Below are 20,976 nucleotides of genomic sequence, written 5' to 3'. Positions count from 1 at the left end.
GACTGAGTGTTAACAACAAAAGTAAAACAAAATAAACAAAAAAGGAGGATTCATTTAGGTTAGCTGAGCAGAAAAAGATAAATGCATGACTCTTTTGAAAAGAAAATGAGATAACATTCCATTAGGATTACATAAGTCATCAAACTACTCAAGGCAGGGCTGAATGATTCTCTCACATACTCACATTTAACCAATAAATCTAAGTATCTACAGAATTCTTTGTATGCAGTGACAGGCAAGATGGTCTAGATTAGGCTGAAAACGCAGACTACATCTCAGGGAAGCAGTTAGAAATCTACTTCATGATCATCGTTATTTACCTAAAGCACATGCAATTTTCCTTCAAAGCTGTCACTTAGCTTTTGAAAGCCCGGTGTCTACACGCGCAAAAGCCAGGAGCTCACACCGCTTTCCCAGATCAGCAGCTCAGTCTCTACAAAGCATCCGAGTATTAGAGGTGGAGCACTGCCATGCCATCTTCAGTCACCATGGTCTGGGTACCTTTCATTGATCTCCTCAAACGACTTGGGGGGGAACAGAGGGAGAGGGGGAGAGAGAGGGAGAAAGGGAGAGACAGAGAGAGAGATGGAGAGAGAGGGGAGAGATGGAGAAAAAGAGAGACTCATTAACACAGGAGGAGAGACAAGCAAGACCTCTAAGCTTGCACTCACTGGAAAATCCTTGCCCTTCTGCCTCCCTGACGCCATGGCTGCCGCCTGGGTGAGGAGGAGGTGGGGGCTGGGGACAGCGAGGGCGTGGCCCCCAGGCTAAGGAGCTGGGCTCAGCCCTCGGCCCAGCAGTCTGTGTCCTACTTCGCGCTAGTCATTACCAAATGGCTGCGTTTCCAGAATGGGAGGCTCTAAAGCAGAAAAATGGTTTCAATTTGTTCGTTGTGGGCTGAACACCAAAGATGTCACCTGCAGGGGTCTCTGACTGCTGCCTTCCCCGTGCTTTTCTGTAGCTTCTGGTTTTTCTGAAATGCATACGTATGACTTTTATAAGCAGGGGCTGTTCCTTAAAAACAACAACTCCTTGTCTCAGAGAGAAGGAAATATTCTTATCAGGCAGAGATAAGCACTTTATCAACGTTCTGTTCCCCCAGAGGGGCCTCATGGACAAATGTCCATGCTCAGCCTTCAGGAAGCCGGTGCAGTCTGACGGTCCTAGCTCTCCTTAAAGAGGCCACGTCTGCTCGGATTGGCTCTGGCTGGCGGTGTCCCCGGAAATAAGCCGAAAGCCTCACAGCGCCCCATTCTGTCGAGCTTTTCCTCCAGTCTTGCGACGCGAGGCCCCACAGCGTAAGAGGGCACTGGCTACACTGGACATCTGGACTTGGGGCTGCTCTCCAGGCCAACACCCCCAGGACCCTTGGTTATCCTGGCTCCGGGAGAACCAGCATCCCACTGGAAGCTCCAGGCAACCGTGAGGAGCAGGCAGTCTGTGTTCTTGGGGCCATCAGGGCAGCCCCGAGGGACTCACGTGTCCCCAGGTGACTCGCCCAGGAAGCCCCTTGCTAAGACACCGAGCCACCACAGAGAGTGACCACATCCCGTCACCCTGTGTGCACTAACAGGGTGTGCAAGTGCTACTCTCAGCCAGGTGGTGAGGCTCAGAGAGAATGATCTGCACGAGAGGTCACCTCTTGGGAGGTGACCGTGATCTGTAGGAGGTCGGGCCCAGGGGCCAGCTGGGGGATGTCGGGAGCCAGGAGACAGGGCCAGCCTTGGGCAGGGAGAGGAGGGCACAGCACAGGCTTCCGGGGCTGCTTTCTCTCCGTCCGAGGAGACAGCAAGGACACAGTGACAGCCAGGATGGCGACACTGCGGCCTGACTCCAGGGATCCTCCTGCTGTTTCGGGATTTAGGGGGCCTTTCCTTTCGGCACCAGCAAGCCTGGATAACTTCTAAACATCTCTATGGCGTAAACCCCACACTGGGCCAGAACTGATCTCAAGGAACGTGGAAAGGTGAAGTTTGAGAAGCGGGCTCGCGCCCGAGCGGTGCTTACGGACAGGAACACGGCCTCGTCCAGCCCCTCTGCCTCCCTCACGATGCTCTCCAGCGTGTCCTTGGCCGTGTCCATGCTCTGCAGGAAGCGCACCATCTGGTCGTGCAGGAACCCCATCTTCCGCCTCTTCACCTCCTCGAAGCTCTGGGCTTTCTCGTCGTACTGCGCCAGAACCTTCTTCATCATCTGCTCATTCTGCTCCTCCAGTAGCTTCTCATTTTTGCTGCAGTTTTCCTGAAAACAGAGCCAAACAGCAAAATCTCTTCTGAGTCCAACAGGAAGTGTGTGCTTCTTTTTTCTCTTAAAGATTTTATTTATTTATTTATTTGGAAGGCAAAGTGACAGAGGGAGAGACAGGAAGACAGAGATCTTCCACGCGCTGGCTCACTCCGCCAACGGCTGCAAGAGCCAGGGCTTGTCCAGGCTGAAACCAGGAGCCCAGAGCTCCATCTGGGTTCCCAACATGGTTCCCAAGCAGGGAGCTGGATGGGAAGCAGAGCAGCCAGGACTCGAACCGGTGCTCCGATATGGGATGCTGGCATTGCAGGCGGCAGCCTAGCTCACTACGCCACAATGCTGGTCCTTTTTTCCCCCCTTTTTTAGGGAGACATCAGGCTTCTAAAGAACTAGTCTCTGGCACTGGTACAGGAAGTGCACTGTCTTCATTTCCAACCTGGCAGCCCCTTTTGCCATAATTGGCTGTGCAAAGGAATTCACTGTAAGGAGGGCACCAAGGAGGGCTCAGCCGTGGAGGTCTGTTTTAAAGACATTTGTAGCAAAGCCTTGCCTACTGCATTCCCACAGGCATGAGGAGCCTGGCCTCCGGGGAGCAGAAAGGAGCAGGGGTTATTTTCTCGGCTCCACCACAGTTATGGTGTGGGGAGGGGCACAGTCAGGATACAGATCAGGGAGCTACATTCCCGGTGTTCTGCAGCGAGGGACAGCTCCTTCTACCGTGGGAGAGGCTTAGGGACCTCATGGTCCCTAAGGACACGCAGATGCCTGGCTATCCTCAGAAGCAGGATCTGTGATAAGGTGATCATAGCTTACATAATTCATGGTCAGAAGGAACCCCTGGGTGAAGGAGCAGTAAAAACAACTGCATGGACCTGTAATGGGAATTAAGGAGCTCTCTCACAAGCAACCAAGATGTGGAGTTGCCCTAGTACTAGGGGACTGTGCCCAGGCTTCTGCAGTGGCCGTGGTCCTTCTGCTGCTCCTGACTGACAGAGAGGGTACCTGGACCATCCCTGAATAAGGCCGGAGCGTGGCTCTCCCTTCACTGTGAGGTGGCAAGGGGCAGAGATGGGTGAGCACGGACTCACTCACAGCTGGACCACAGGAGGCCCCACTGGCCTGAGCAAGGGGCACTGGGCAGTGACGTAGAGCATTTCCACAAGGCTAACACAGGGAGGGGCACGGAAGAGGAACGAGGTAGTGAACTCCCCCACCCCCCCCACCCCCCCGCCGCGCAAAGAAAGCTTTTATTTAAGACTTCATGCATTTCACAAGTACAACTCTAGGAATACAGTGATTCCTCGTATCACATCTGCCCTCCCACCCACTCTCCACCCCTCCACCTCATCCCTCTCCCATTCCCATTCTTCACCAAGAGCCATTTTCAAATAACTTTACACACAGAAGACCAACTCTAAACTAAGGAAAGAGTTCAACAGTTTGCACGGGAAAAAACAAAAACAAAAAACTGTTCCTCAACAGTCGAGACAAGGGCTGTTCCGTCATTGCATCTTGAAGTTAATTTCACTTCTTTTTTTTAGAAGCTTAATTCACTTTAAAGAAGCACCCAAGAATGATCTATCTTTTGGGAGCACTTAGACATAATTATAATACAACTTACGAGTACTGACGTCCTGCATGGGAAGTTAGTGCACAGTGACTCTTGTTGTTAATTCAACAACTAACACTCTTAGATACGACGTCAGTGATCACCCAAGGCTCTTTTTTTTTTTTTTTTTTTGACAGGAAGAGTTAGACAGTGAGAGAGAGAGAGAGAAAGGTCTTCCTTCCATTGGTTCACCCCACAAATGGCCACTACGGCTGGAGCTGAGCCGATCTGAAGCCAGGAGCCAGGTGCATCTCCTGGTCTCCCATGTGGGTGCAGGGCCCAAGCTCAGCTCCAGCCATAGTGGCCATTGGCAGGTGAGCCAATGGAAGGAAGACCTTTATCTCTGTCTCTCTCTCTCTCACTGTCTAACTCTATCTGTCCAAAAAAAAAAAAAAAAAAAAGTCAATTGATTTAGCTATTCAGGGTCTTCTGTGTTTCCATATGAATTTCAGCATCATTTTTTCTAGCTCTGAGAAGAATATCATCGGGATTTTGATTAGTATTGCATTGAATCTGTAAATGGCTTTTGAAAGTATGGACATTTTGATGATATTGATTCTTCCAATCCATGAACATGGATGATATTTCCTTTTTTTTGTATCTTTTTCTATTTCTTTCTTTAATGTTTTGTAATTCTCAATCAGAGGTTTTTGTCATCCTTGGTTAAATTTATCCCGAGGTATCTGATTTTATTTTTTGGAGCTACTGTGAACGGGACTGATCTTAGAAGTTCTTTATCAGCTGTGACATCGTCTATATTTGAAAGGCTCTTGATTTTTGTGTATTGATTTTATATCTTGGGACTTTACTAAACTCTTCTATGAGTTCCAACAGTCTCCTGGTGGAGTCCTTTGGATCCCCTATTTATAGAATCACGTCATCTGCAAATAGGGATACTTTGACTTCCTCCTTCCCAATTTGTATCCCTTTGATTTCTTTTTCTTGCCTGCTGTTTCTGGCTAAAACTTCCAGGACTATATTGAATAGCAATGGTAAGAGTGGGCATCCCTGTCTGGTTCTGGACCTCAGTCGGAATGCTTCCAACTTTTCCCATTCAATAGGTTGCTGGCTGTGGTTTGTCACAGATTGCCTTAATTGTGTTGAGGAATCTTCCTTCTATACCCAGTTTGCTTAGAATTTTCATCATGAAAGGGTATTGTATTTTATTAAATGCTTTCTTTTCATCTACTGAGATAATCATATGGCTTTTGTCTTTGAGTTTGTTAATGTGATGATTAACACACTGATTGATTTGTGAATGCTGAACCATCCCTGCATATCAGGGATAAATCCCACTTGGTCTGAGTAGATAATCTTTCGCATGTGTTGTTGTATTTGATTGGCTAGAATTTTGTTGAGGATTTTTGTGTCTATGCTAGTGAGGGAAATTGGTCTGCAGTTCTCTTTCTCTGTTGCATCTTTTTCAGCTTTAGGAATTAAGGTGATACTGGCTTCATAGAATCTGTGAGGATTCCTCCCTTTCAATTACTTTGAACAGCTTGAGAAGAATTGGAGTTAGTTCTTTAAATGTCTGGTAGAATTCAGCAGAGAAGTCATCCTGTCCTGGGCTTTCCTTTGTTGGGAGGTTATTATTGATTCAATTTTCATCTTGGTTATGGATCTGTTTAGGTTTTCTGTGTCTTCATGGCTCAATTTAGGTAGGTTGTATGTGTCCAGGAATCTATCCATTTCTTCTAGGATTCTCAGTTTATTGTCATACAGTTCTTTGTAGTAATTTCTGATTATTCTTTTTATGTCTGTGGTGTCTGTTGTTACATTTCCTTTTTCACCTCTAGTTTTACTAATTTGGGTCTTCTCTCTCCTTTTTTGGTTAGTTGGGCCAATGGTGTGTCAATTTTTTTTTTCAAAAAATTGTTTTATTGATCTTTTGTATTTTTCCCTTTTTTATTCTCTAATTTTAATTATTTCTTTTCTTCTATTAGGTTTGGGTTTGGTTTGCTATTGTTTTTCTACTCCTTGAGATGCATTGATAGCTTTTATATTTGGTGCCTTTCCAATTTCTTGATGTAGGCACCAATTGTTATGAACTTTCCTCTTAACGCTGCTTTGGCTGTATCCCCTAAGTTTTGATACATTGTGTCGTCATCTTCATTTGTTTCCAGAAATTTTTTGATTTCTCTTTTGATTTCTTCAATGATCATAAGGAGCATGTTGTTCAGTCTCAATGAATTTGCATATGCTCTAGAGATTCCTGAGTTGCTGATTTCCAGCTTCATTCCATTGTGGTCTGAGAATATGCATGATATGATTTCAGTGTTTTTGGTTTGCTAAGACTCATTTTATGGCCCAGCATGTGGTGAATCCTAGAGAAAGCTTCATGCACTGCAGAGAAGAATGTGTGATCTGCAACTGCAGGATGAGAAGTTCTGTAGAATCTGTTAGGTCCTTTTGGTCTATAGTGTCAATTAACTCTGTGGTTTCCTTATTGATTTTCTGTATGTTTGATCTGTCCATTGCTGAAAGTGGGGTATTGAAGACCCCCACGGAGTCTGTGTCTCCCTTTAGACCTCTTAACATTTCTTTTAAAAAGCTAAGTGCCCTATAATTAGGTATGTAACTTTATAATAGTTACATCATCCTGTTGAATTGATCCCTTATTATTACATAGTGTCCTTCTTTGTTTTGGATTTTTTTAATCCACTCAGCCAATCTGTGTCTTTTAACAGGAAAGTTGAAACCATTTACATTCAAGATGACTACTGAGAAGTAATGACTTTGCCCTGCCATTTTTCCTTAAATATGCCTATCCTTTACCTGGGATTCACTTTGTATTATTTCTTCCTTTATCTTCTTTCATAGTGACAACCCTGTTTCTGTGTTTCTGTATGCAGCACATTCTTCAGCATCTTTGGAAAGGCTGGCAGGTGGTGAGAAATTCTTTCAATTTCATTTTGACATGGAAGGTCTTTATTTCATCTTCATTCATAAATGAGAGCTTTGTGGGGTACGGTATTCTGGGTTGACAGTTTTTTAAGACTTGGAATATATCTCACCATTCTCTCCTATCCTGTAGGGTTTCTGATGAGAAGTCCGCTGTAAGTCTAATTGGAGTTCTTCTGAAAGTAATTTGGCTTTTTTCTCATGTACATTTTAGAATCTCTTCTTTATGTTTTACTGTGGAGACTTTAATTACAATGTGTCATGGTGAGGATCTTTTCTGGTCATGTCTATTAGTTCTATGTGCTTCCTGTACTTGGATGTCCCTTTCTTTCTCCAAATTAAGAAGTTTTCTGTTATTATTTCACTAAAAAGTCCCTGTCATCCTTTTTCTCTTTCCATGCCTTCAGGAACCCCTAAAACCCATATATTCGGTTATTTGATAGTATCCTGTGGCTTCCCAACAGTGTTTTTTAGTTTTCTAATTTCCTCTTCTTGTTTTTTTCTGACTATATAATTTCCTTTAATTTTTCTTCTAAATCGGATATTCTTTCTTCTGCTTCACTGATTCTGTTTTTAAGGCTTTCCACTGCATTTTTGTTTGTTCTATTGAATTATTCATTTCCAAGATTTCACTTTGGTTTCTCTTTAAGATCTCAATTTCTTGGGAGAAATTTTCTGTCATATCATGTACAGATTTCATTAGTTTGTGCATTTGTTTTTGATTACTTCTATGTAATTTTATGATCAATTTTTTGAACTCCGTTTCTCTCACGTCTTCAAACTCTTTGTCTTCACAATCCAGTATTGAAGTGTGGTAGTCTTTTGGGGGAGTCATGTGACACCCAAGTTGGGCACGGTAAATCTCCTCTTTTTTTTTTAAATCAGATTGGAGGTTTTTCTTTTGTTGGCATAGACTCAGCTCATTTCCTCTCCTCAAAGGAGACCAATGCCTGGGCCCTAGCCCCAGTGGGTATAATCTTCATCCTCACTTCCACAGGGACCACACAAAGGATCCGTGCAGTCCTTGGTGTAGGCAGACTCCCCAGCAGTGTCCCTCCCCAGGAACAGGGAGCCCTGAGGGTGTGGAGCCTCCCACAGTGACTGCCCAAAGTCCCAGCCACCACCTGAGCCTCCCCACACAGCCTCTGGGCTTTCAAAGCCCCGCAGTCTCCATGTTTTCACAGTCCTGGCACACAAGCCTCCTGCAGTCATGAGCACCCAGTCCCCCACCAGTTCTCCCCGCCAGACTCAGGAGTCTCTGCTCGGCTGGTTGCTGGGCACAGATACGAGCTGGCACTCCTGTTACGTATGTCCAAAATGGCACCTGCTGAAGGGGCTATGTCACTGTAAGGTGATCAGGGAGAGAGAAACATGCCCACGCTTCTTTCTCCTCTAGTTCTGCAGGTGCACTATCCCCTGCAGGACTCCAAGCCAGATTCCCTCCAGGATTTTCCTGCAGCTTTATCACCAGTGGCTTGGGCTGCTGCAGTCCGGTCTCCCCTCTCTCCAAATGTGCGGAAGCTCTTGGCTGCTGGGGTCCTGATTTGTGTGTGCCCACACCCTCCACGCAGGTCTGCTGTGTCCCTCTAATTCACGTGGAGTTTCCTCCTCCATTTTCTCCCTAACTCGTCCCTGAGACTGCACTCTCCACTTTTTTTTAAACTACCTTCTCCTAGCCTGGAGTGGTAAGCTCCTCCTCTACTCCACCATCTTAATACCCTCCGGTAGTTAACTCTTAAGTCTGAACTTCTTATCTGTAAAATGGTCACTGTGAGGATTAAATTAGATGAAGCACATGAAGTACCGCCCTCTGTGGTAAGTGCTCAATAAATGCATGGATGTTTCAAAGGCAAATCTTTCATCCGTCGGCAGAAGGTTGTCTGGCCAGTTACACACACAGGGGAGACTCCAAAATCCTTATTCTGAACAGAACAAAAGCATCGACGGCAACAACCCATGCACACACCAACTCCAAGTCAGCCCCTTTCAGTTCAGAACCACAGACAGAACAAAGAGAAATAGCAGTGCGAACTTACCTCGATGGTGTTAAAAAAAGACTCTATCTCACTGACAAAGGCTTCAATCCTCAAGGACTTCTCTTGCAAATTTTCTAGAAATTCTGCTAATTGAACCTGAAGAAAAGAATGAGGATGTTCTTAATAAAGGACACGTGGGCAAACAGCTTCAGGCGGTGGCCTCCAACTGCCTTCTAAGTTGATTTACCCTACTGCATTCGCTGATAAATCAATCTTCAAACTGTCTTTGCTGCTTCATCTAAACTGACTCTAGATAACTCTGTATGATAACCAATTAGAGGTCCTGTGAGTAAAAGCCCCCAGGTAATTCTACAGACAGTTTATCTTCTTGGGAAATGAGTGAGCTCAGTGTTTTAAGGAACAGTGGGCGTGAATGCTTTCTCCTAATTTTCATACATTCAAAGACAGTGGCATATTTGCTGAACTGGCCCAATACACCTGAGTATTCTGAGTGGATTCTCTATGTCTAATATAAATTTTATAAATGCAAAGGAAGCATGGAGCAAACTGGAATTTAACAGTGTCTTACTTTCTGAGTATTTCTGTAAAACTTATGATAAAATTGCTCAATGTTTAGAGGATAATATTGAAGAGGATAGAAAGTAAGTGACATTTTATACTCAAAAATTTTTTTTTAATTTAAAGTTTTGGGCAATTTTTATAATAAGGGTTAATACTGTTACAAGAGCCCCCTCAAAGGCATGATCCAGTGGTTATGTATCCTGGTGTCTCCAGACTCTAAAAATGCCTGGCTCACGGTGAATACCAAATAAATGGTTGTCGGCCAGCGTCACAGCTCACTAGGCTAGTCCTCTGCCTGCAGCGCTGGCACCCCGGGTTCTAGTCCCGGTTGGGGCACCAATTCTGTCCCGGTTGCTCTTCTTCCAGTCCAGCTCTCTGCTGTGACCTGGGAGTGCAGTAGAGGATGGCCTAAGTGCTTGGGCCCTGCACTCGTATGGGAGACCAGGAGGAAGCACCTGGCTCCTGGCTTCAGATCGGCACAGCACACCAGCCGTAGCGACCATTTGGGGGGTGAACCAATGGAAGGAAGATCTTTCTCTCTCTCTCTCTCACTGTCTAGCTCTGCCTGTCAAATAAATAAATAAATAAATGGTTGTCAACCCAACCTTAACCAAGCTCCCGGAAAAGGGTTCTCTGTCTGCTTTCAGCAAATCCTTCAGCATTAAAGAGAAATGCATCAAATATTGATCATTTGCAAAATTAAGACAACAGGAACACACACTTAATGCACTTGTGCTGTTACTTGTAAGCTGTGAAATGCACCCACCTTCACAGCACTTATGGCTGTGTCAAGCGTGGAAACCTCGTGGTCTTTGTGGGTGCCCGCCACCTTGTCAAGAGTGGAGATTGGGCTCCTGCAGGTGTAGCAGTATGTGTCAATCTGGGGCTTTTTCAGGTCCTTTGGTGCCTTCTCGGTCACTGACTCTGGGGACACTTGGTCTTGGGCAGTCATCTCTCTGCCCCAATCTTCCTGTCTGGCCGATGAGCTTTGTTCTGTCTCCCTCATGAGTGTATCTGCGCTGATGGGCTCCAAGGCTTCCTGGCCTTGAGGTGGTAGCTCGTCTCCAGGCACGGCTTCTGAACACAGTTCTTGCGATGAGATGTCTTCACCGACAACTGCGTAGCTGACAGACTCGGCGAATGGGTACTCATCCTGGACAGGGCTATTGCGGAGCCTCTCTTGGCTCGGCTCAGTGGGGACCAGTACTGAAGGTCCTTCTAGTGGCATTTCTCCAGCATAAGCTGCACCAGATACAGGCTCCTCCTCCGGGAAGGACACCTGTTCGGGGACATTCAGGCCGCTCTCTGGACCTGCATGCGCTGCCTCATTTCCCTGACTGGCCGCCCCCTCCACGTGTGCCAGAGTGTGACGAGTGTCGACAAACGGAATCGCGTAGCTCACCTTCTGGGTGGCTGCTGAGACTGTCTCGATGACGGGTGCCTCCCTCGGCAGCACGGCTGCATCCCCAGGGGTCTCCACGCGGCCCTCGGCTTCCCCTTCCCTGTACGCAGCTTTCTGCTCCCCTTCCAGAGTCGCCTTCCCCAGAACAGTTCCAGACTTGCCCCAGATCTCCCCTTCTGCAGCTATCAGGTGGTAGGACTCATCCTCACCAATGGGTTCTCCCTCCAGACCCTGGCCTTGGTCCTCCTGAGCTACAGAAGTGTCGTGGAGGATGTCGTCTCTGAGTAGGTACTTCTCGAAATACATTCCTGTTGCATCGTCAGCGTCAGATCTTCTTGGAAATGAAGCCTCCGAGTTCACGCTGTCTCCTTCAGAAGCCGTCTCCTCGTCACGCTCTCTCTCTCCAACTGCCTCATCGTACAGATCCTTATATAAAAATGCAAGTGCAGGCGGCTGCTCCAGAAGCTCGGGGTTAATGGCTTTGGCCACAGTAGGAAATATCTGGGTTCTCGACAAAACTCCCTCTTCTGTGTCGAATAAAGGCATCCCAGGAGATCTGGACTCTGCATCTCTGCGCAATCTCTTTGCAGCATCTTCATCAGGCGATTTCTGGATAACAAAAGGTTTTTGGGGCTCTGGGTGAGGTAACTTGCTGTGGTCCTTTTCCGGCCCATAAAAGCTTTCATCCAGTTTCACCAAGTCATAGTCCTGCTCCAGGACGGTTTCCTCTGAACTTTCTGGAAGAGAGATCATTTCTTTGGCTGCTTCCTTTGAGGGTTCCTCTTCAACATTTAATTTCCGTGGAGGTTTCTGTCTTTCTGGGTCTGGCGAGATGTTATAATCAATCAAAGTATACTTTTCAAAGTAATCCTCTTCACTGGGGACTGTGGGCTGAGCAAAAGCTAAATCACCAGCTTCCGATTCTGTGGGTATCTCCTCTTCTGTTTTATAACTTTCGTTTTGTTCATTTTCTTTGAAAGATGGGAGTTTTCTGCCAGAATCTTCTAAGTTGCTCTTTGATGTTCTGGGGACAGCAGCTGCCTCATTATCATCACGGAGCGCCGTGGTTTTAATTGGGAACTTCTCTTGCAAATATTCTAACTTATCCTGCAATTGTTCGCTTTCCTCCTGATCAGCTGAAGGAATAAAGGCAGGGGCGTGGACATTCAGTATCTCACAGCCTTCAGAAATGATGATGAAGGCACTCTTCTGATCTTCTGAAAGCCCGGCTGGCTTGCTGGTCACTGTGAATGCGTCCTCAGCCTCCTCCCGTGTTTCTTTAGCAGGAGCCACTTTATCAGCGCTGGCTGTTGATGCGCTGGTTATAAATTGGGCATAGTTGCTTGTTGCTGGAGACGACGGTTCACTTACAGGGGCATCCTCCACGGCCACCATGTGGTGCTTTGAGATGAGAACGGCCTGGTGAGGCACATCGGGGGCGCGGTCCCTAGCTTGGCTGGTATGGACCGTATGGCGCTCTGCAGTCCACTCCGACTGTGGCACGTCCTGCTTCTCCACTGCATGTATGTCTGTAGACTCTCCTGAAGCAGCAGTCTGTGGTTTCAGAGGTGATGGCAACAGTGGAGTTTCTAAGCTCTTTGCATCCTCAGAAAGGTGATCCAAAGCCCTCTGGGAGTCTTTGAACAGAGCGCCAGGCTTCGCTCTTTCTTTCCCGACAGCGACTGAACCACCTTCAGATGCTTCTGACGGTGGCACCTGACCCTTTTCCTCACTGGGGCCTGCTGTGCCCCTGCCTGGTTTTTCAAACACCAGGTCTCCCTCTGGAGCTACGGAGTGGTTATCCATTTCACTGCGGCAAGGAAGATCCACTGGACGGAAACTTTGGGTTTTTTCCCCAAAAACTCTACTTTCTTCTAATAGGTGTGGTGGGACTCCTCCCGCCTTTGCTTCCCTGATTTCAGGGCGAGCCTCTGAGATCACGCTTTCGGGTGTCTCAATAATTGATGCCGTTTTAACTACCAAGAATGGTTCCGTTTCACCCCTGGAATGAACTAAAGTGATATCCGACTCTTCAGGCACAGACCTGGCCCATTGCTGCTGCTGCTTCTCTTTTTCTTCTCCCTTCTCCTCCTCAGAACCAACAGCAATTCTGGAGCTTTCCTTGTGGTCTCCATTTTGATCGATGAGCGTCGGTGGTATGGGTATCTTGGATTCTTCTGTTTTGTGCATGACACGTGCCTTTCCTGGCTCCTTATCTTCTCTGAGCTCTGTCAGGGCCACCGTTTCCTGCCCTTCGGCCAAGGTGTAGGATCTGGTCTCCAAGTCACCTTTCTCCTCCGTGCAGCCAGCAGACCTGAGTTTTATGTCTTCCTCCAAACCTCCTGAGGAAGTGGATTCTAGCAGGTCTTCCTTTCGTCTGCCTTCTCCAAGAGCAGCTAGTCTGCCTTTTGATTCTTCTCCAGGAGAAATGATCCACTCTGGCTTCTCTGATTCCCCCATGATATTCTTGCTTGTGACGTCAGATAAAGCTGGTTTGGGCTGTTGTGGCGCCTTACTGACAACATCAAATGAAAACAGTGATTTTTCTTTTTGGTCACTTCTTGGCTCTTCCTGAACAGAAATGGTCCACTTTGAGGGAGGAGAAATCGCTGGCTTCTGGTATCTTTTACTATCGGTAACTGGGGCAGATTTCTCAGGCGTGGGAGAAGAGGGCTGAATTCCCACGTGGTCCCCGCCAGGAGCAGGAGGAGCTGTTGAGTTTCTGTCCACCTCTCCTGGGCAGGGTGCAGCTTCTTCCCTTCCCAGTTCTCTGGATGCCTCAGGGCTGGACCGTGCCTGCTGCGAAACTTCCACCTTCGATAGAACTGTGAGCGTGTCTTTAAGGCCTTGGCCTTCCCCAGGTGTAACCATGGCCTCTCGGGGTCCCTCGGCAGCTGCAGGTCTTGCTCCCGGCTTCCCGGCTGCCTTCCGCTCAGCGGGACTCTCCCCTTCGGGCACTCTCACAGTCCCTGTGCTCACTACAGAGGGACTTGGCAGAGACTCCACATCTTTTTCAGCAACTTTGGTATCTTGAGTGCTTGATCCAAAGAACAGACTAGACATCCAGGATTTGAAAGATGAAATCCCTCTCTTTCCCTTTTCCTGAGGGACAGCTGGCTCTGCTGCCTTTGGCTGCTCGGGCAGCTTCTGCACCTCGTCTGGTGCATCCTGGGGTAGAGGTTCCTCCTTGGCTGGGATGGGGGACAGGGGCCGCCTTTGAGGGGGAGTTTCCACTGCAGGGGCGGGTGCCTTTTCCTCGTCAGCATCACCTACAACCTTTGGTGGGACCCTTCTTGCCTCTTCTAGCAGCTTCTCTGCAGGTAATGGAGGGGCGTGTCCACGAGATTCCTGTTCATGGCCCCAAGCAGGATCCCTAACATCAGCCGGGAGACGGGCTGCCTGGGCAGGAGACAGGATAGCCTCTGGCTTCCCTTCCTCTGCGAATAGACCAGACTCTGCTTTCTGGAGAGTTCCTGCAAGAGGTAGCTTGGTTTCTTCCTGGCTCTCCTCCTTGCATGGCCTGGGGAGCTCTGTGTCTGCCTTCTGTGATGTCAAACGATCCCCGGCCACCACAGAACAGGTCTGCACCTCCTCTGCTGTGTTTCCCTCTACATTTCCAGCCAGAACTAAAGGGGCTGGCTTGTGAGCCAGCTGTCTTTCCTCGGGAGAATCAGCTTTAGTGGACAAGGTCTCCCCAGCCTTCAACGGTATTGCCATGCGGTCCTCGCCCTCAGCAGAATCCAGCTGCACGGACGCCTGCCTTCCTTCCTGCTGCTCGCTGGCCATATTTTCTGGCTTTCCCAGTGTCCTGTTCTCATCCCCTGGAGAAATGATAGGCTCTTTCACTTTTGTTTCTTTGATACCTGCAGGCTCGGTTGTCACACACGATTTCGATTGTTCCAAAGGCAAACTCTCTTTCATAACTAGAAGTCGTTTAGTGCCCAGATCTTCTCTACCCACGAAAGACCCACCTACATCAGGCGATCCAACCACCTGATCTGAATGGCGTGCTTTTTCTGGCTGCTCCTGTTCCACATGGAGGCTGGACGCGGCCTTTGACAGTTCCACAGTAGACACGAGAAGCTCCCTGGTTTCGTCTTCTCCTCTTTGCCTAAGCTCAGCTGGACTCTTTTCTAAGATGGAGTCCACTGCTTCTGCTACCAGAGATCTTGCTTGTTTTGCCCGTACAGAGCCACTATCTCCACCTTTAGTGCAAGCAGACACGGGCTCTGGCAACTCTGGTGCTTCCTGTGGTCTTACTTCCTCCTCCGGCTCTAACGACCGCTCTGCCTGAACAAGATCACAGTTTTCTGACAGGAAACCTCTCTGGGCTGCCAAAGACGTCTCCAAAGCCCGCGTGGGGGTCAGGAAAGTCAGGGCTGAATCTTCTGATGCTAAAACATCCACCTTGGAGTAGCTTGCCATTTCCTCCCCTTCGCTTTTGGGAACTGCGTGTTGGGCTGCAGGCGACACATTCTGCAACAGATGGAATTCGGCTTCTTCTCGCTTTTGCCCAGTACCCAGCTCCAGCGAAAGCTTGTGTTCAGGCCCTGGTACTGCTGAGACAGCTGCCAGGGGCTCCTTCGGTGACAACACCACGTGCTCAGAGTCGAGGACTGCAGACTGTGACACATCCTGTTCATCTCCCACCCCGGCTTCCTCAAACACTTCTGAACGCTGAGAAGACGGCATCGTGGTTACTGACAACTCGGGTTTCACGTCCTCAGTTTCCACCCTCGGCAAAGTAGCATGCTCCAATGCAGACGGCACGCGTGGAGGGGAAGGCAGTTGAATTTCCTTCTCTGCTTCTGACCGAGCAGAGCCTTTGGACAAAGAGGTTTCAGCGAGAGAAGCAGCACTTTCAACCACTGCTTCTTTTCTAAGAACCGGACGCACACTTTCAGGTTTCGCAGGTGGCACCGAAACACCTCCTAGGGCATCTTGTCCTGCTTGGGCTGGGACCACACCCTCCATGTGGGTAGCAAGAGAGGCACCTGAATCTCTTTCCAATTTGGTAAGGTTCGCATCGGGCTTAGCTAGAGGCGCTGTGGCTGTGGAGGACCTGGGTTCAATTTCTTTCTTTATTTCTTCTGACAATGCTGAAAATGCCGGTGCAGGTAGACCCTCTTCACCTTCCTTTCCTGTACCGGGTGGCCCTGCTGCTTTGGAGTCCAGTTTCACTTCCATTTTCACACCTGATGAAACCTCATGTCCAGACAGAGCTGTCTCCCTCAGGGGTAAAGGAGGGTTTATTCCCGCAGCCTCACCCTCGGACAACACTGTCTGCTCTGGTTCGGGTCTGGAAGCTGCACTTCCAGCTAAACTGGATTTGACTTCCTTCTTTGGCTCCTCTACCGCGTCAGGCAGAGCTGACGGTTTCATCTCGGACCTGAGAACATCTGGAAGCTGCGGCTCCACCTTTTGAGCCTGCGATGCCTGTGCTGTGGCTCCTTGAGAATCAGGCACTGTTGCCTTCTCTCTGACTTCCTGCAGCGCCATCTGTTCGTTCACAGCTTTCAGAGTGAGTGACGCTTGGCGTTCCTGTTCTTCCTCCGTGGCATGGGCTGAATCCAGTGAAGCTGAAGGCTGGGATGCAGGCAAAACAGGCCGGGTCTCCTCCTTCCCCACGGATGACTGTGCAGGTGCCAACGGAGGTGTGGCTACTGACCAGCTGGTCTTGACGTCTCCCTTCTCCAGCTCACTGGTTAAACGTGACAGAATCAACTCTTCACTCTCAGGCTCTAGAGCTGCTTGACTTCTCTGCTGTTGCATCCTGACGAGATATTCAGATACAGGTGTTGAGGTCACGTGAGCGTCTGGCTTAATTTCTGCTTCCTCTGCCTTCGTTGTTGAAGGTGGCAGACTTACTGCTTCGGGGGTGTTCTGCCCTGGTGAAGAATCCAAGTGCTCAGGCGTGGGGGTGGCAGCAGTTGACCCGCCGTCGTCCTCATCTGTTCCGGAAAAGCAGGGATAACTGGAAGCAGAACTGGCAGGCATCCGTGAGTAGGGCTCCGTTTCGGTCTTCTCTGTTCCTGGGCTCCTGTAGGGTGGGATTGACACTTGCGAGGCTGAGTCTGGAGAAAAGAGGTCGATTTCTTCCGTGTCTTCATCTGAGAACACCGTGTGTTCGGACGGGGAGGTTAAGTACAGCGGAGAACCACACTCGAGTTCTCTTCTCTCTGCGTCCTGCACTGCAGAGGGTGGAAATGAGAATTCGGAAATAAAAGCAGAGTCTGGAGAAAAAGGTCCAACGTCATCACGCTCCTGTTCTGAGAACATCTCTGGGGAGGAGGCCCCTTTTAGGTTCAGGGGGGAAGCACAGATGATTTCCTCCTCCAGCGACTCCGGGGTTGCGAATGGCGGCACTGAAAATCCAGAAGCGGACCTGGAAGAGGGAGTGTAGCGCTCGCCCTCCACTGGCGCCCCTTCCAGTACGACCCCGTGTTCAGCTGGGGGCATCGCAGGCAGCGGGGCCTGGCATTCTGGGGTCTTCTCCACTGTGCGGGGTGGCAGAGGGAGTTCAGACTCAGAGGCCACAGGTTGGGGCTGTGGTCTGGCATCTTCCTTCTCTTCTCCTGACAGGATCGTGTGCTCAGAAATCCCTTTTGATCTCAGCTGGGACACATCATGGATTATATCCTTCTGGGATTCCTGGGAAATATTTGGTAGAACCGCGTGTTTGAAAATGTGTTTGGAATCTGGGGTGACACGTTCACTTCCTGAACCTTCTCCGGGTGAGACCTGGAGTTCCACGGTAGCAGTAGGGGGCAGTGGGGGCTGGAGCTCTGGGGTCCTCTCCAGTGTGGGGGGTGGGAGAATCTGCTCAGACACAGAGGCCGCAGGTGGGGGAGGTGGCCCGGCCTCTTCCTTCTCTTCCTCCGATGGCACTGTGGGTTCAGGAACACCCTTTGATTGGAGTTGGGATATGTCTTCGATTATTTCCTTCTGGGATTCCTCTGTGGTGCTTGGTAGAACTGCGTGTTTGAAAATGTGTTTGGAATCTGGGGTGACACCTGGGCCTTCCCCAGGTGAGACCTTGAATTCCACGGTAGCAGTAGGGGGCAGTGGGGGCTGGAGCTCTGGGGTCCTCTCTGGTGTGGGGGGTGGGAGAATGTGCTCAGACACAGAGGCCGCAGGTGGGGGAGGTGGGGGATGTGGCCCGGCCTCTTCCTTCTCTCCATCCGATGGCACTGTGGGCTCAGGAACACCCTTGGATCGGAGTTGGGGCACGTCTCCGATGGCTTCCTTCCGGGATTCCTGTGCGGCGTCCGGGGGAACCGCGTGTTCGGAGGCCAGTTTGGAATCGGGGGTGACACGCTCACGTCCTCTGTCCCCTCCTGAGGGGCCGAGGTGCTGGGAGGCGGCCGTAGGGGGCGGCGGCAGGCGCTCAGGGGTCCTCTCGGCGGCCAGTGTGGAGACGGGCGGCTCGGGGGCCGAGGCCGCACCTGCGGACCGCAGGTCGTCGGAGGCGGGCGAGGCCTGTGGAGAGCAGCGCCCGCTCTCGGCGGCGGAGGACGCGGTGGGGGACAGCGGGGACAGCGGGGACCGCCACCCCGGGGCCTCGCTCTCTCCTGCCGAGCCCGCGGCGGCCTTCCCTCGGGGAGGAGGAGACGCGGCTTCCGGCTCTGGCTCCTCGGGGCTGCGGTGCGAATCCCGCGGCCCCGAGAACTCCGACACGAAAGCAGAATCCGTGGAAACAGACTCGCTTTCCTCTCGCTCCTCCTCAGACCAGGCGGCGCGGCCCGGCGGCCACGCCCCGGGCTCCTCGTCCTGCGGCTCCAGCTCCGCGGGCCGCCGCGGCGGGAACGGCCCCTCGCCGGGCAGCGGGCTCTCGGGGTAGTCCAGCTCGATCACCTCCTCCTCCTCTTCCTCCTCCTCTTCCTCCTCCGCCAGGTCCGAGCTTGCTGCCGGGGCTGGCGGCCCGGGCTCCTCGTCCTGCGGCTCCAGCTCCGCGGGCCGCCGCGGCCCCTCGCCGGGCAGCGGGCTCTCGGGGTAGTCCAGCTCGATCACCTCCTCTTCCTCCTCTTCTTCTTCCTCCTCCGCCAGCTCCGAGCTTGCTGCCGGGGCTGGCGGCCCGGGCTCCTCGTCCTGCGGCTCCAGCTCCGCGGGCCGCCGCGGCGGGAACGGCCCCTCGCCGGGCAGCGGGCTCTCGGGGTAGTCCAGCTCGACCACCTCCTCCTCCTCCTCCTCCTCCTCTTCCTCCTCCGCCAGGTCCGAGTCTTTGGCGGAGGCGGCTGTGGGCCGGGAAGGTTCCGGCTCTTCCTTCTCCGCGCCCTCCCACGCCGGGGGCTCAGGCGCGCGGCCCGCGGGCTCTGCTTCGACAGTGGCGTGAGGAGGAGTCCACTGCTCGGGGACGGGCGCCGCCTTTTCTGGCGAGGCCAGGTCCAGCCGGTCTTCATCCGGGGCCGCGGCTTCCAGCGGAGCCAGCGCCAGGCCCGGTGGCCCTGCCCCTGGGGACGGGATGCGGCCCGCGGCCTGCACCTCCTCCAGTGGCGAGGGCCAGGCCTTGGAGCCCTTGGAAGCCGCGGCTCCTGGAGACACTGGCTCAAGCTCGTGCCCAGCAGGTTCCAGGGACACGAGTGGGCCGAGGGCAGGAGGGGACAGCTCCTTGGCCGCTGGCTGCTGCGGCACTGCTGGCGGAGCCCCTGGGGCTGTGTGCGCAGAGTCCACCAGCCTGTCCTTCTGGTCCTCCTGTGCGGTCAGTGAGGCCAGGGCCGAGGGTCTTTTGGAGAGCGCCCCTCTCCAGGGGGGACTAGGCTCTCGGACGCTGTCCCCAGCTAGGCTTCGGGCTGCGACTGTGGCCGTGGGGGAAGCCCTACTGGCGTCGCGATCGCCCAGGTCTGGCTCGAGACGAATGGAGGCCTCTTTCCCTTTCCTGTAATGTATTTCTTGAATGACGTAACCCTTCGGCAACGTCCCGTAGAACTGCAGCGGGATCAGCTCCTCCTTCACCGAGTTGAACATCTTGATCTTGTACTGCACGGTCCCGATGTAGACCGGCCTCAGCACCAGCGGCTTGTGCTCCTTGTAGATGGCCCCGGTGATGGGGGGCGTGCTCGAGGTGGTCTTCTTCCTCGTCTTGTCATAGATGCCCGCAGGGGACTGCTCCTTCTTGGGGCTCAGGCTTCCTGAAACTAAAGCGCTGTCTCTGTTGTGTGCGGGGACAGCCTGGGGGTCAGAATTCCTTTTCCTGCCGCCTTTCCGGCGCAGTGAGGGTGAGCCAGGCTTTGACTTGTGAGCTCTTTTCCGACCCTTTTTGACTTCACCCATCACGAAGGAAACGTTTCCTGGAGGAGAGCTCACAGTTGACCCTTCTGGGCTGTACACACCAGAAGTCTGACTCCCCTCGGAGGCCCAGGGAGTGGAAGATCCGCTGGAGTGGGTCTCCCAGGTGATGCCACTGTCCTCCCGCTGGACCGCCACCATGGAAAAGGAGGGGTCGGAGACGATGCAGTCCTGCCTGGTTGTACCCTCTTCATCCTGGTCTGATAAGCTATGGTAAATGATAATACCAATGATTATATTAATATCATGATGTTAATAAATAGAATAATAAATAAATGTGTTTTAGCAGGTAAAGAAGTAACATTAAAATAAAAATATTATTTCTATCCACATCAAAAAATAAGGTTGTATTTAAAACAAAAAGTTTAACTGGGGCAGGTATTTGGTGCCCCCTGAGATGCCTGCATCCCATACTGAGTGCCTGGGTCTGAGTCCCAGTTCCAGCCCCAGTTCCAGCTCCCTGCTAATGCACACCCTGGGAGGCAGCGGGTGACGGCTCAAGTACTTGGATCCCTGCTACCCACGTGGGAGACCTGGATTGAATTCCAGGCTCCTGGCTTCAGCCTAGCCAAGCCCTGGTTGTTGCCAAGTATATGGAAAATGAACCAGTGGATAGGAAATCTCTCTCTCCCTCTCCCTTTCTTCTTCTCTCCCCTCCAATCCCCCTCTCTGCCTTTCAAATAAACAGATTTTTAAAGTTAAAGATCCAAATACAATAAGACATTTGGGTCAGACTCACTCAACATCCTGCAAACTCAAAAAAAAACTGAAGTTAAATTCAGCTCTCCCCAAGCAGGGGTGACCCCCTAACCTCCCCATAGCTTGTCCTCCGGTCACCAGGATTTTCAAAAATAACTCTTGGATGTGTGATCTGTTACTACTGTCAGCACCTAACCTAGTGTGTTAGTTTTCCATCACTATAATGAAATGCCCGAGACTGGGTAATAGAGAGAGAAGAGAGGTTTAGTTCACAGTTT

General features: G+C 50.8%; 1 protein-coding gene across 1 annotated transcript in view; it reads right to left on the bottom strand.

The window, feature by feature from the left end:
• CMYA5 (cardiomyopathy associated 5) overlaps positions 1 to 20,976 on the bottom strand; it is an 87,288-nt gene that overhangs the window by 35,102 nt on the left and 31,210 nt on the right. The window contains exons 2-5 of the mRNA XM_070056327.2: positions 10,079 to 20,207; positions 8,791 to 8,886; positions 2,008 to 2,241; positions 502 to 524 (exon numbers count right to left, since the gene is read on the bottom strand). Coding sequence (XP_069912428.2) covers positions 502 to 524; positions 2,008 to 2,241; positions 8,791 to 8,886; positions 10,079 to 20,207 — 10,482 coding nt within the window. The remainder of the gene's footprint in view (positions 1 to 501; positions 525 to 2,007; positions 2,242 to 8,790; positions 8,887 to 10,078; positions 20,208 to 20,976) is intronic.

This window comes from Oryctolagus cuniculus, chromosome 14 (assembly GCF_051225735.1).
Source record: "Oryctolagus cuniculus isolate XC-2025 breed Fujian yellow rabbit chromosome 14, ASM5122573v1, whole genome shotgun sequence".
Taxonomy (NCBI): domain Eukaryota; kingdom Metazoa; phylum Chordata; class Mammalia; order Lagomorpha; family Leporidae; genus Oryctolagus; species Oryctolagus cuniculus.
This window is presented reverse-complemented; position numbering and strand designations above follow the sequence as displayed.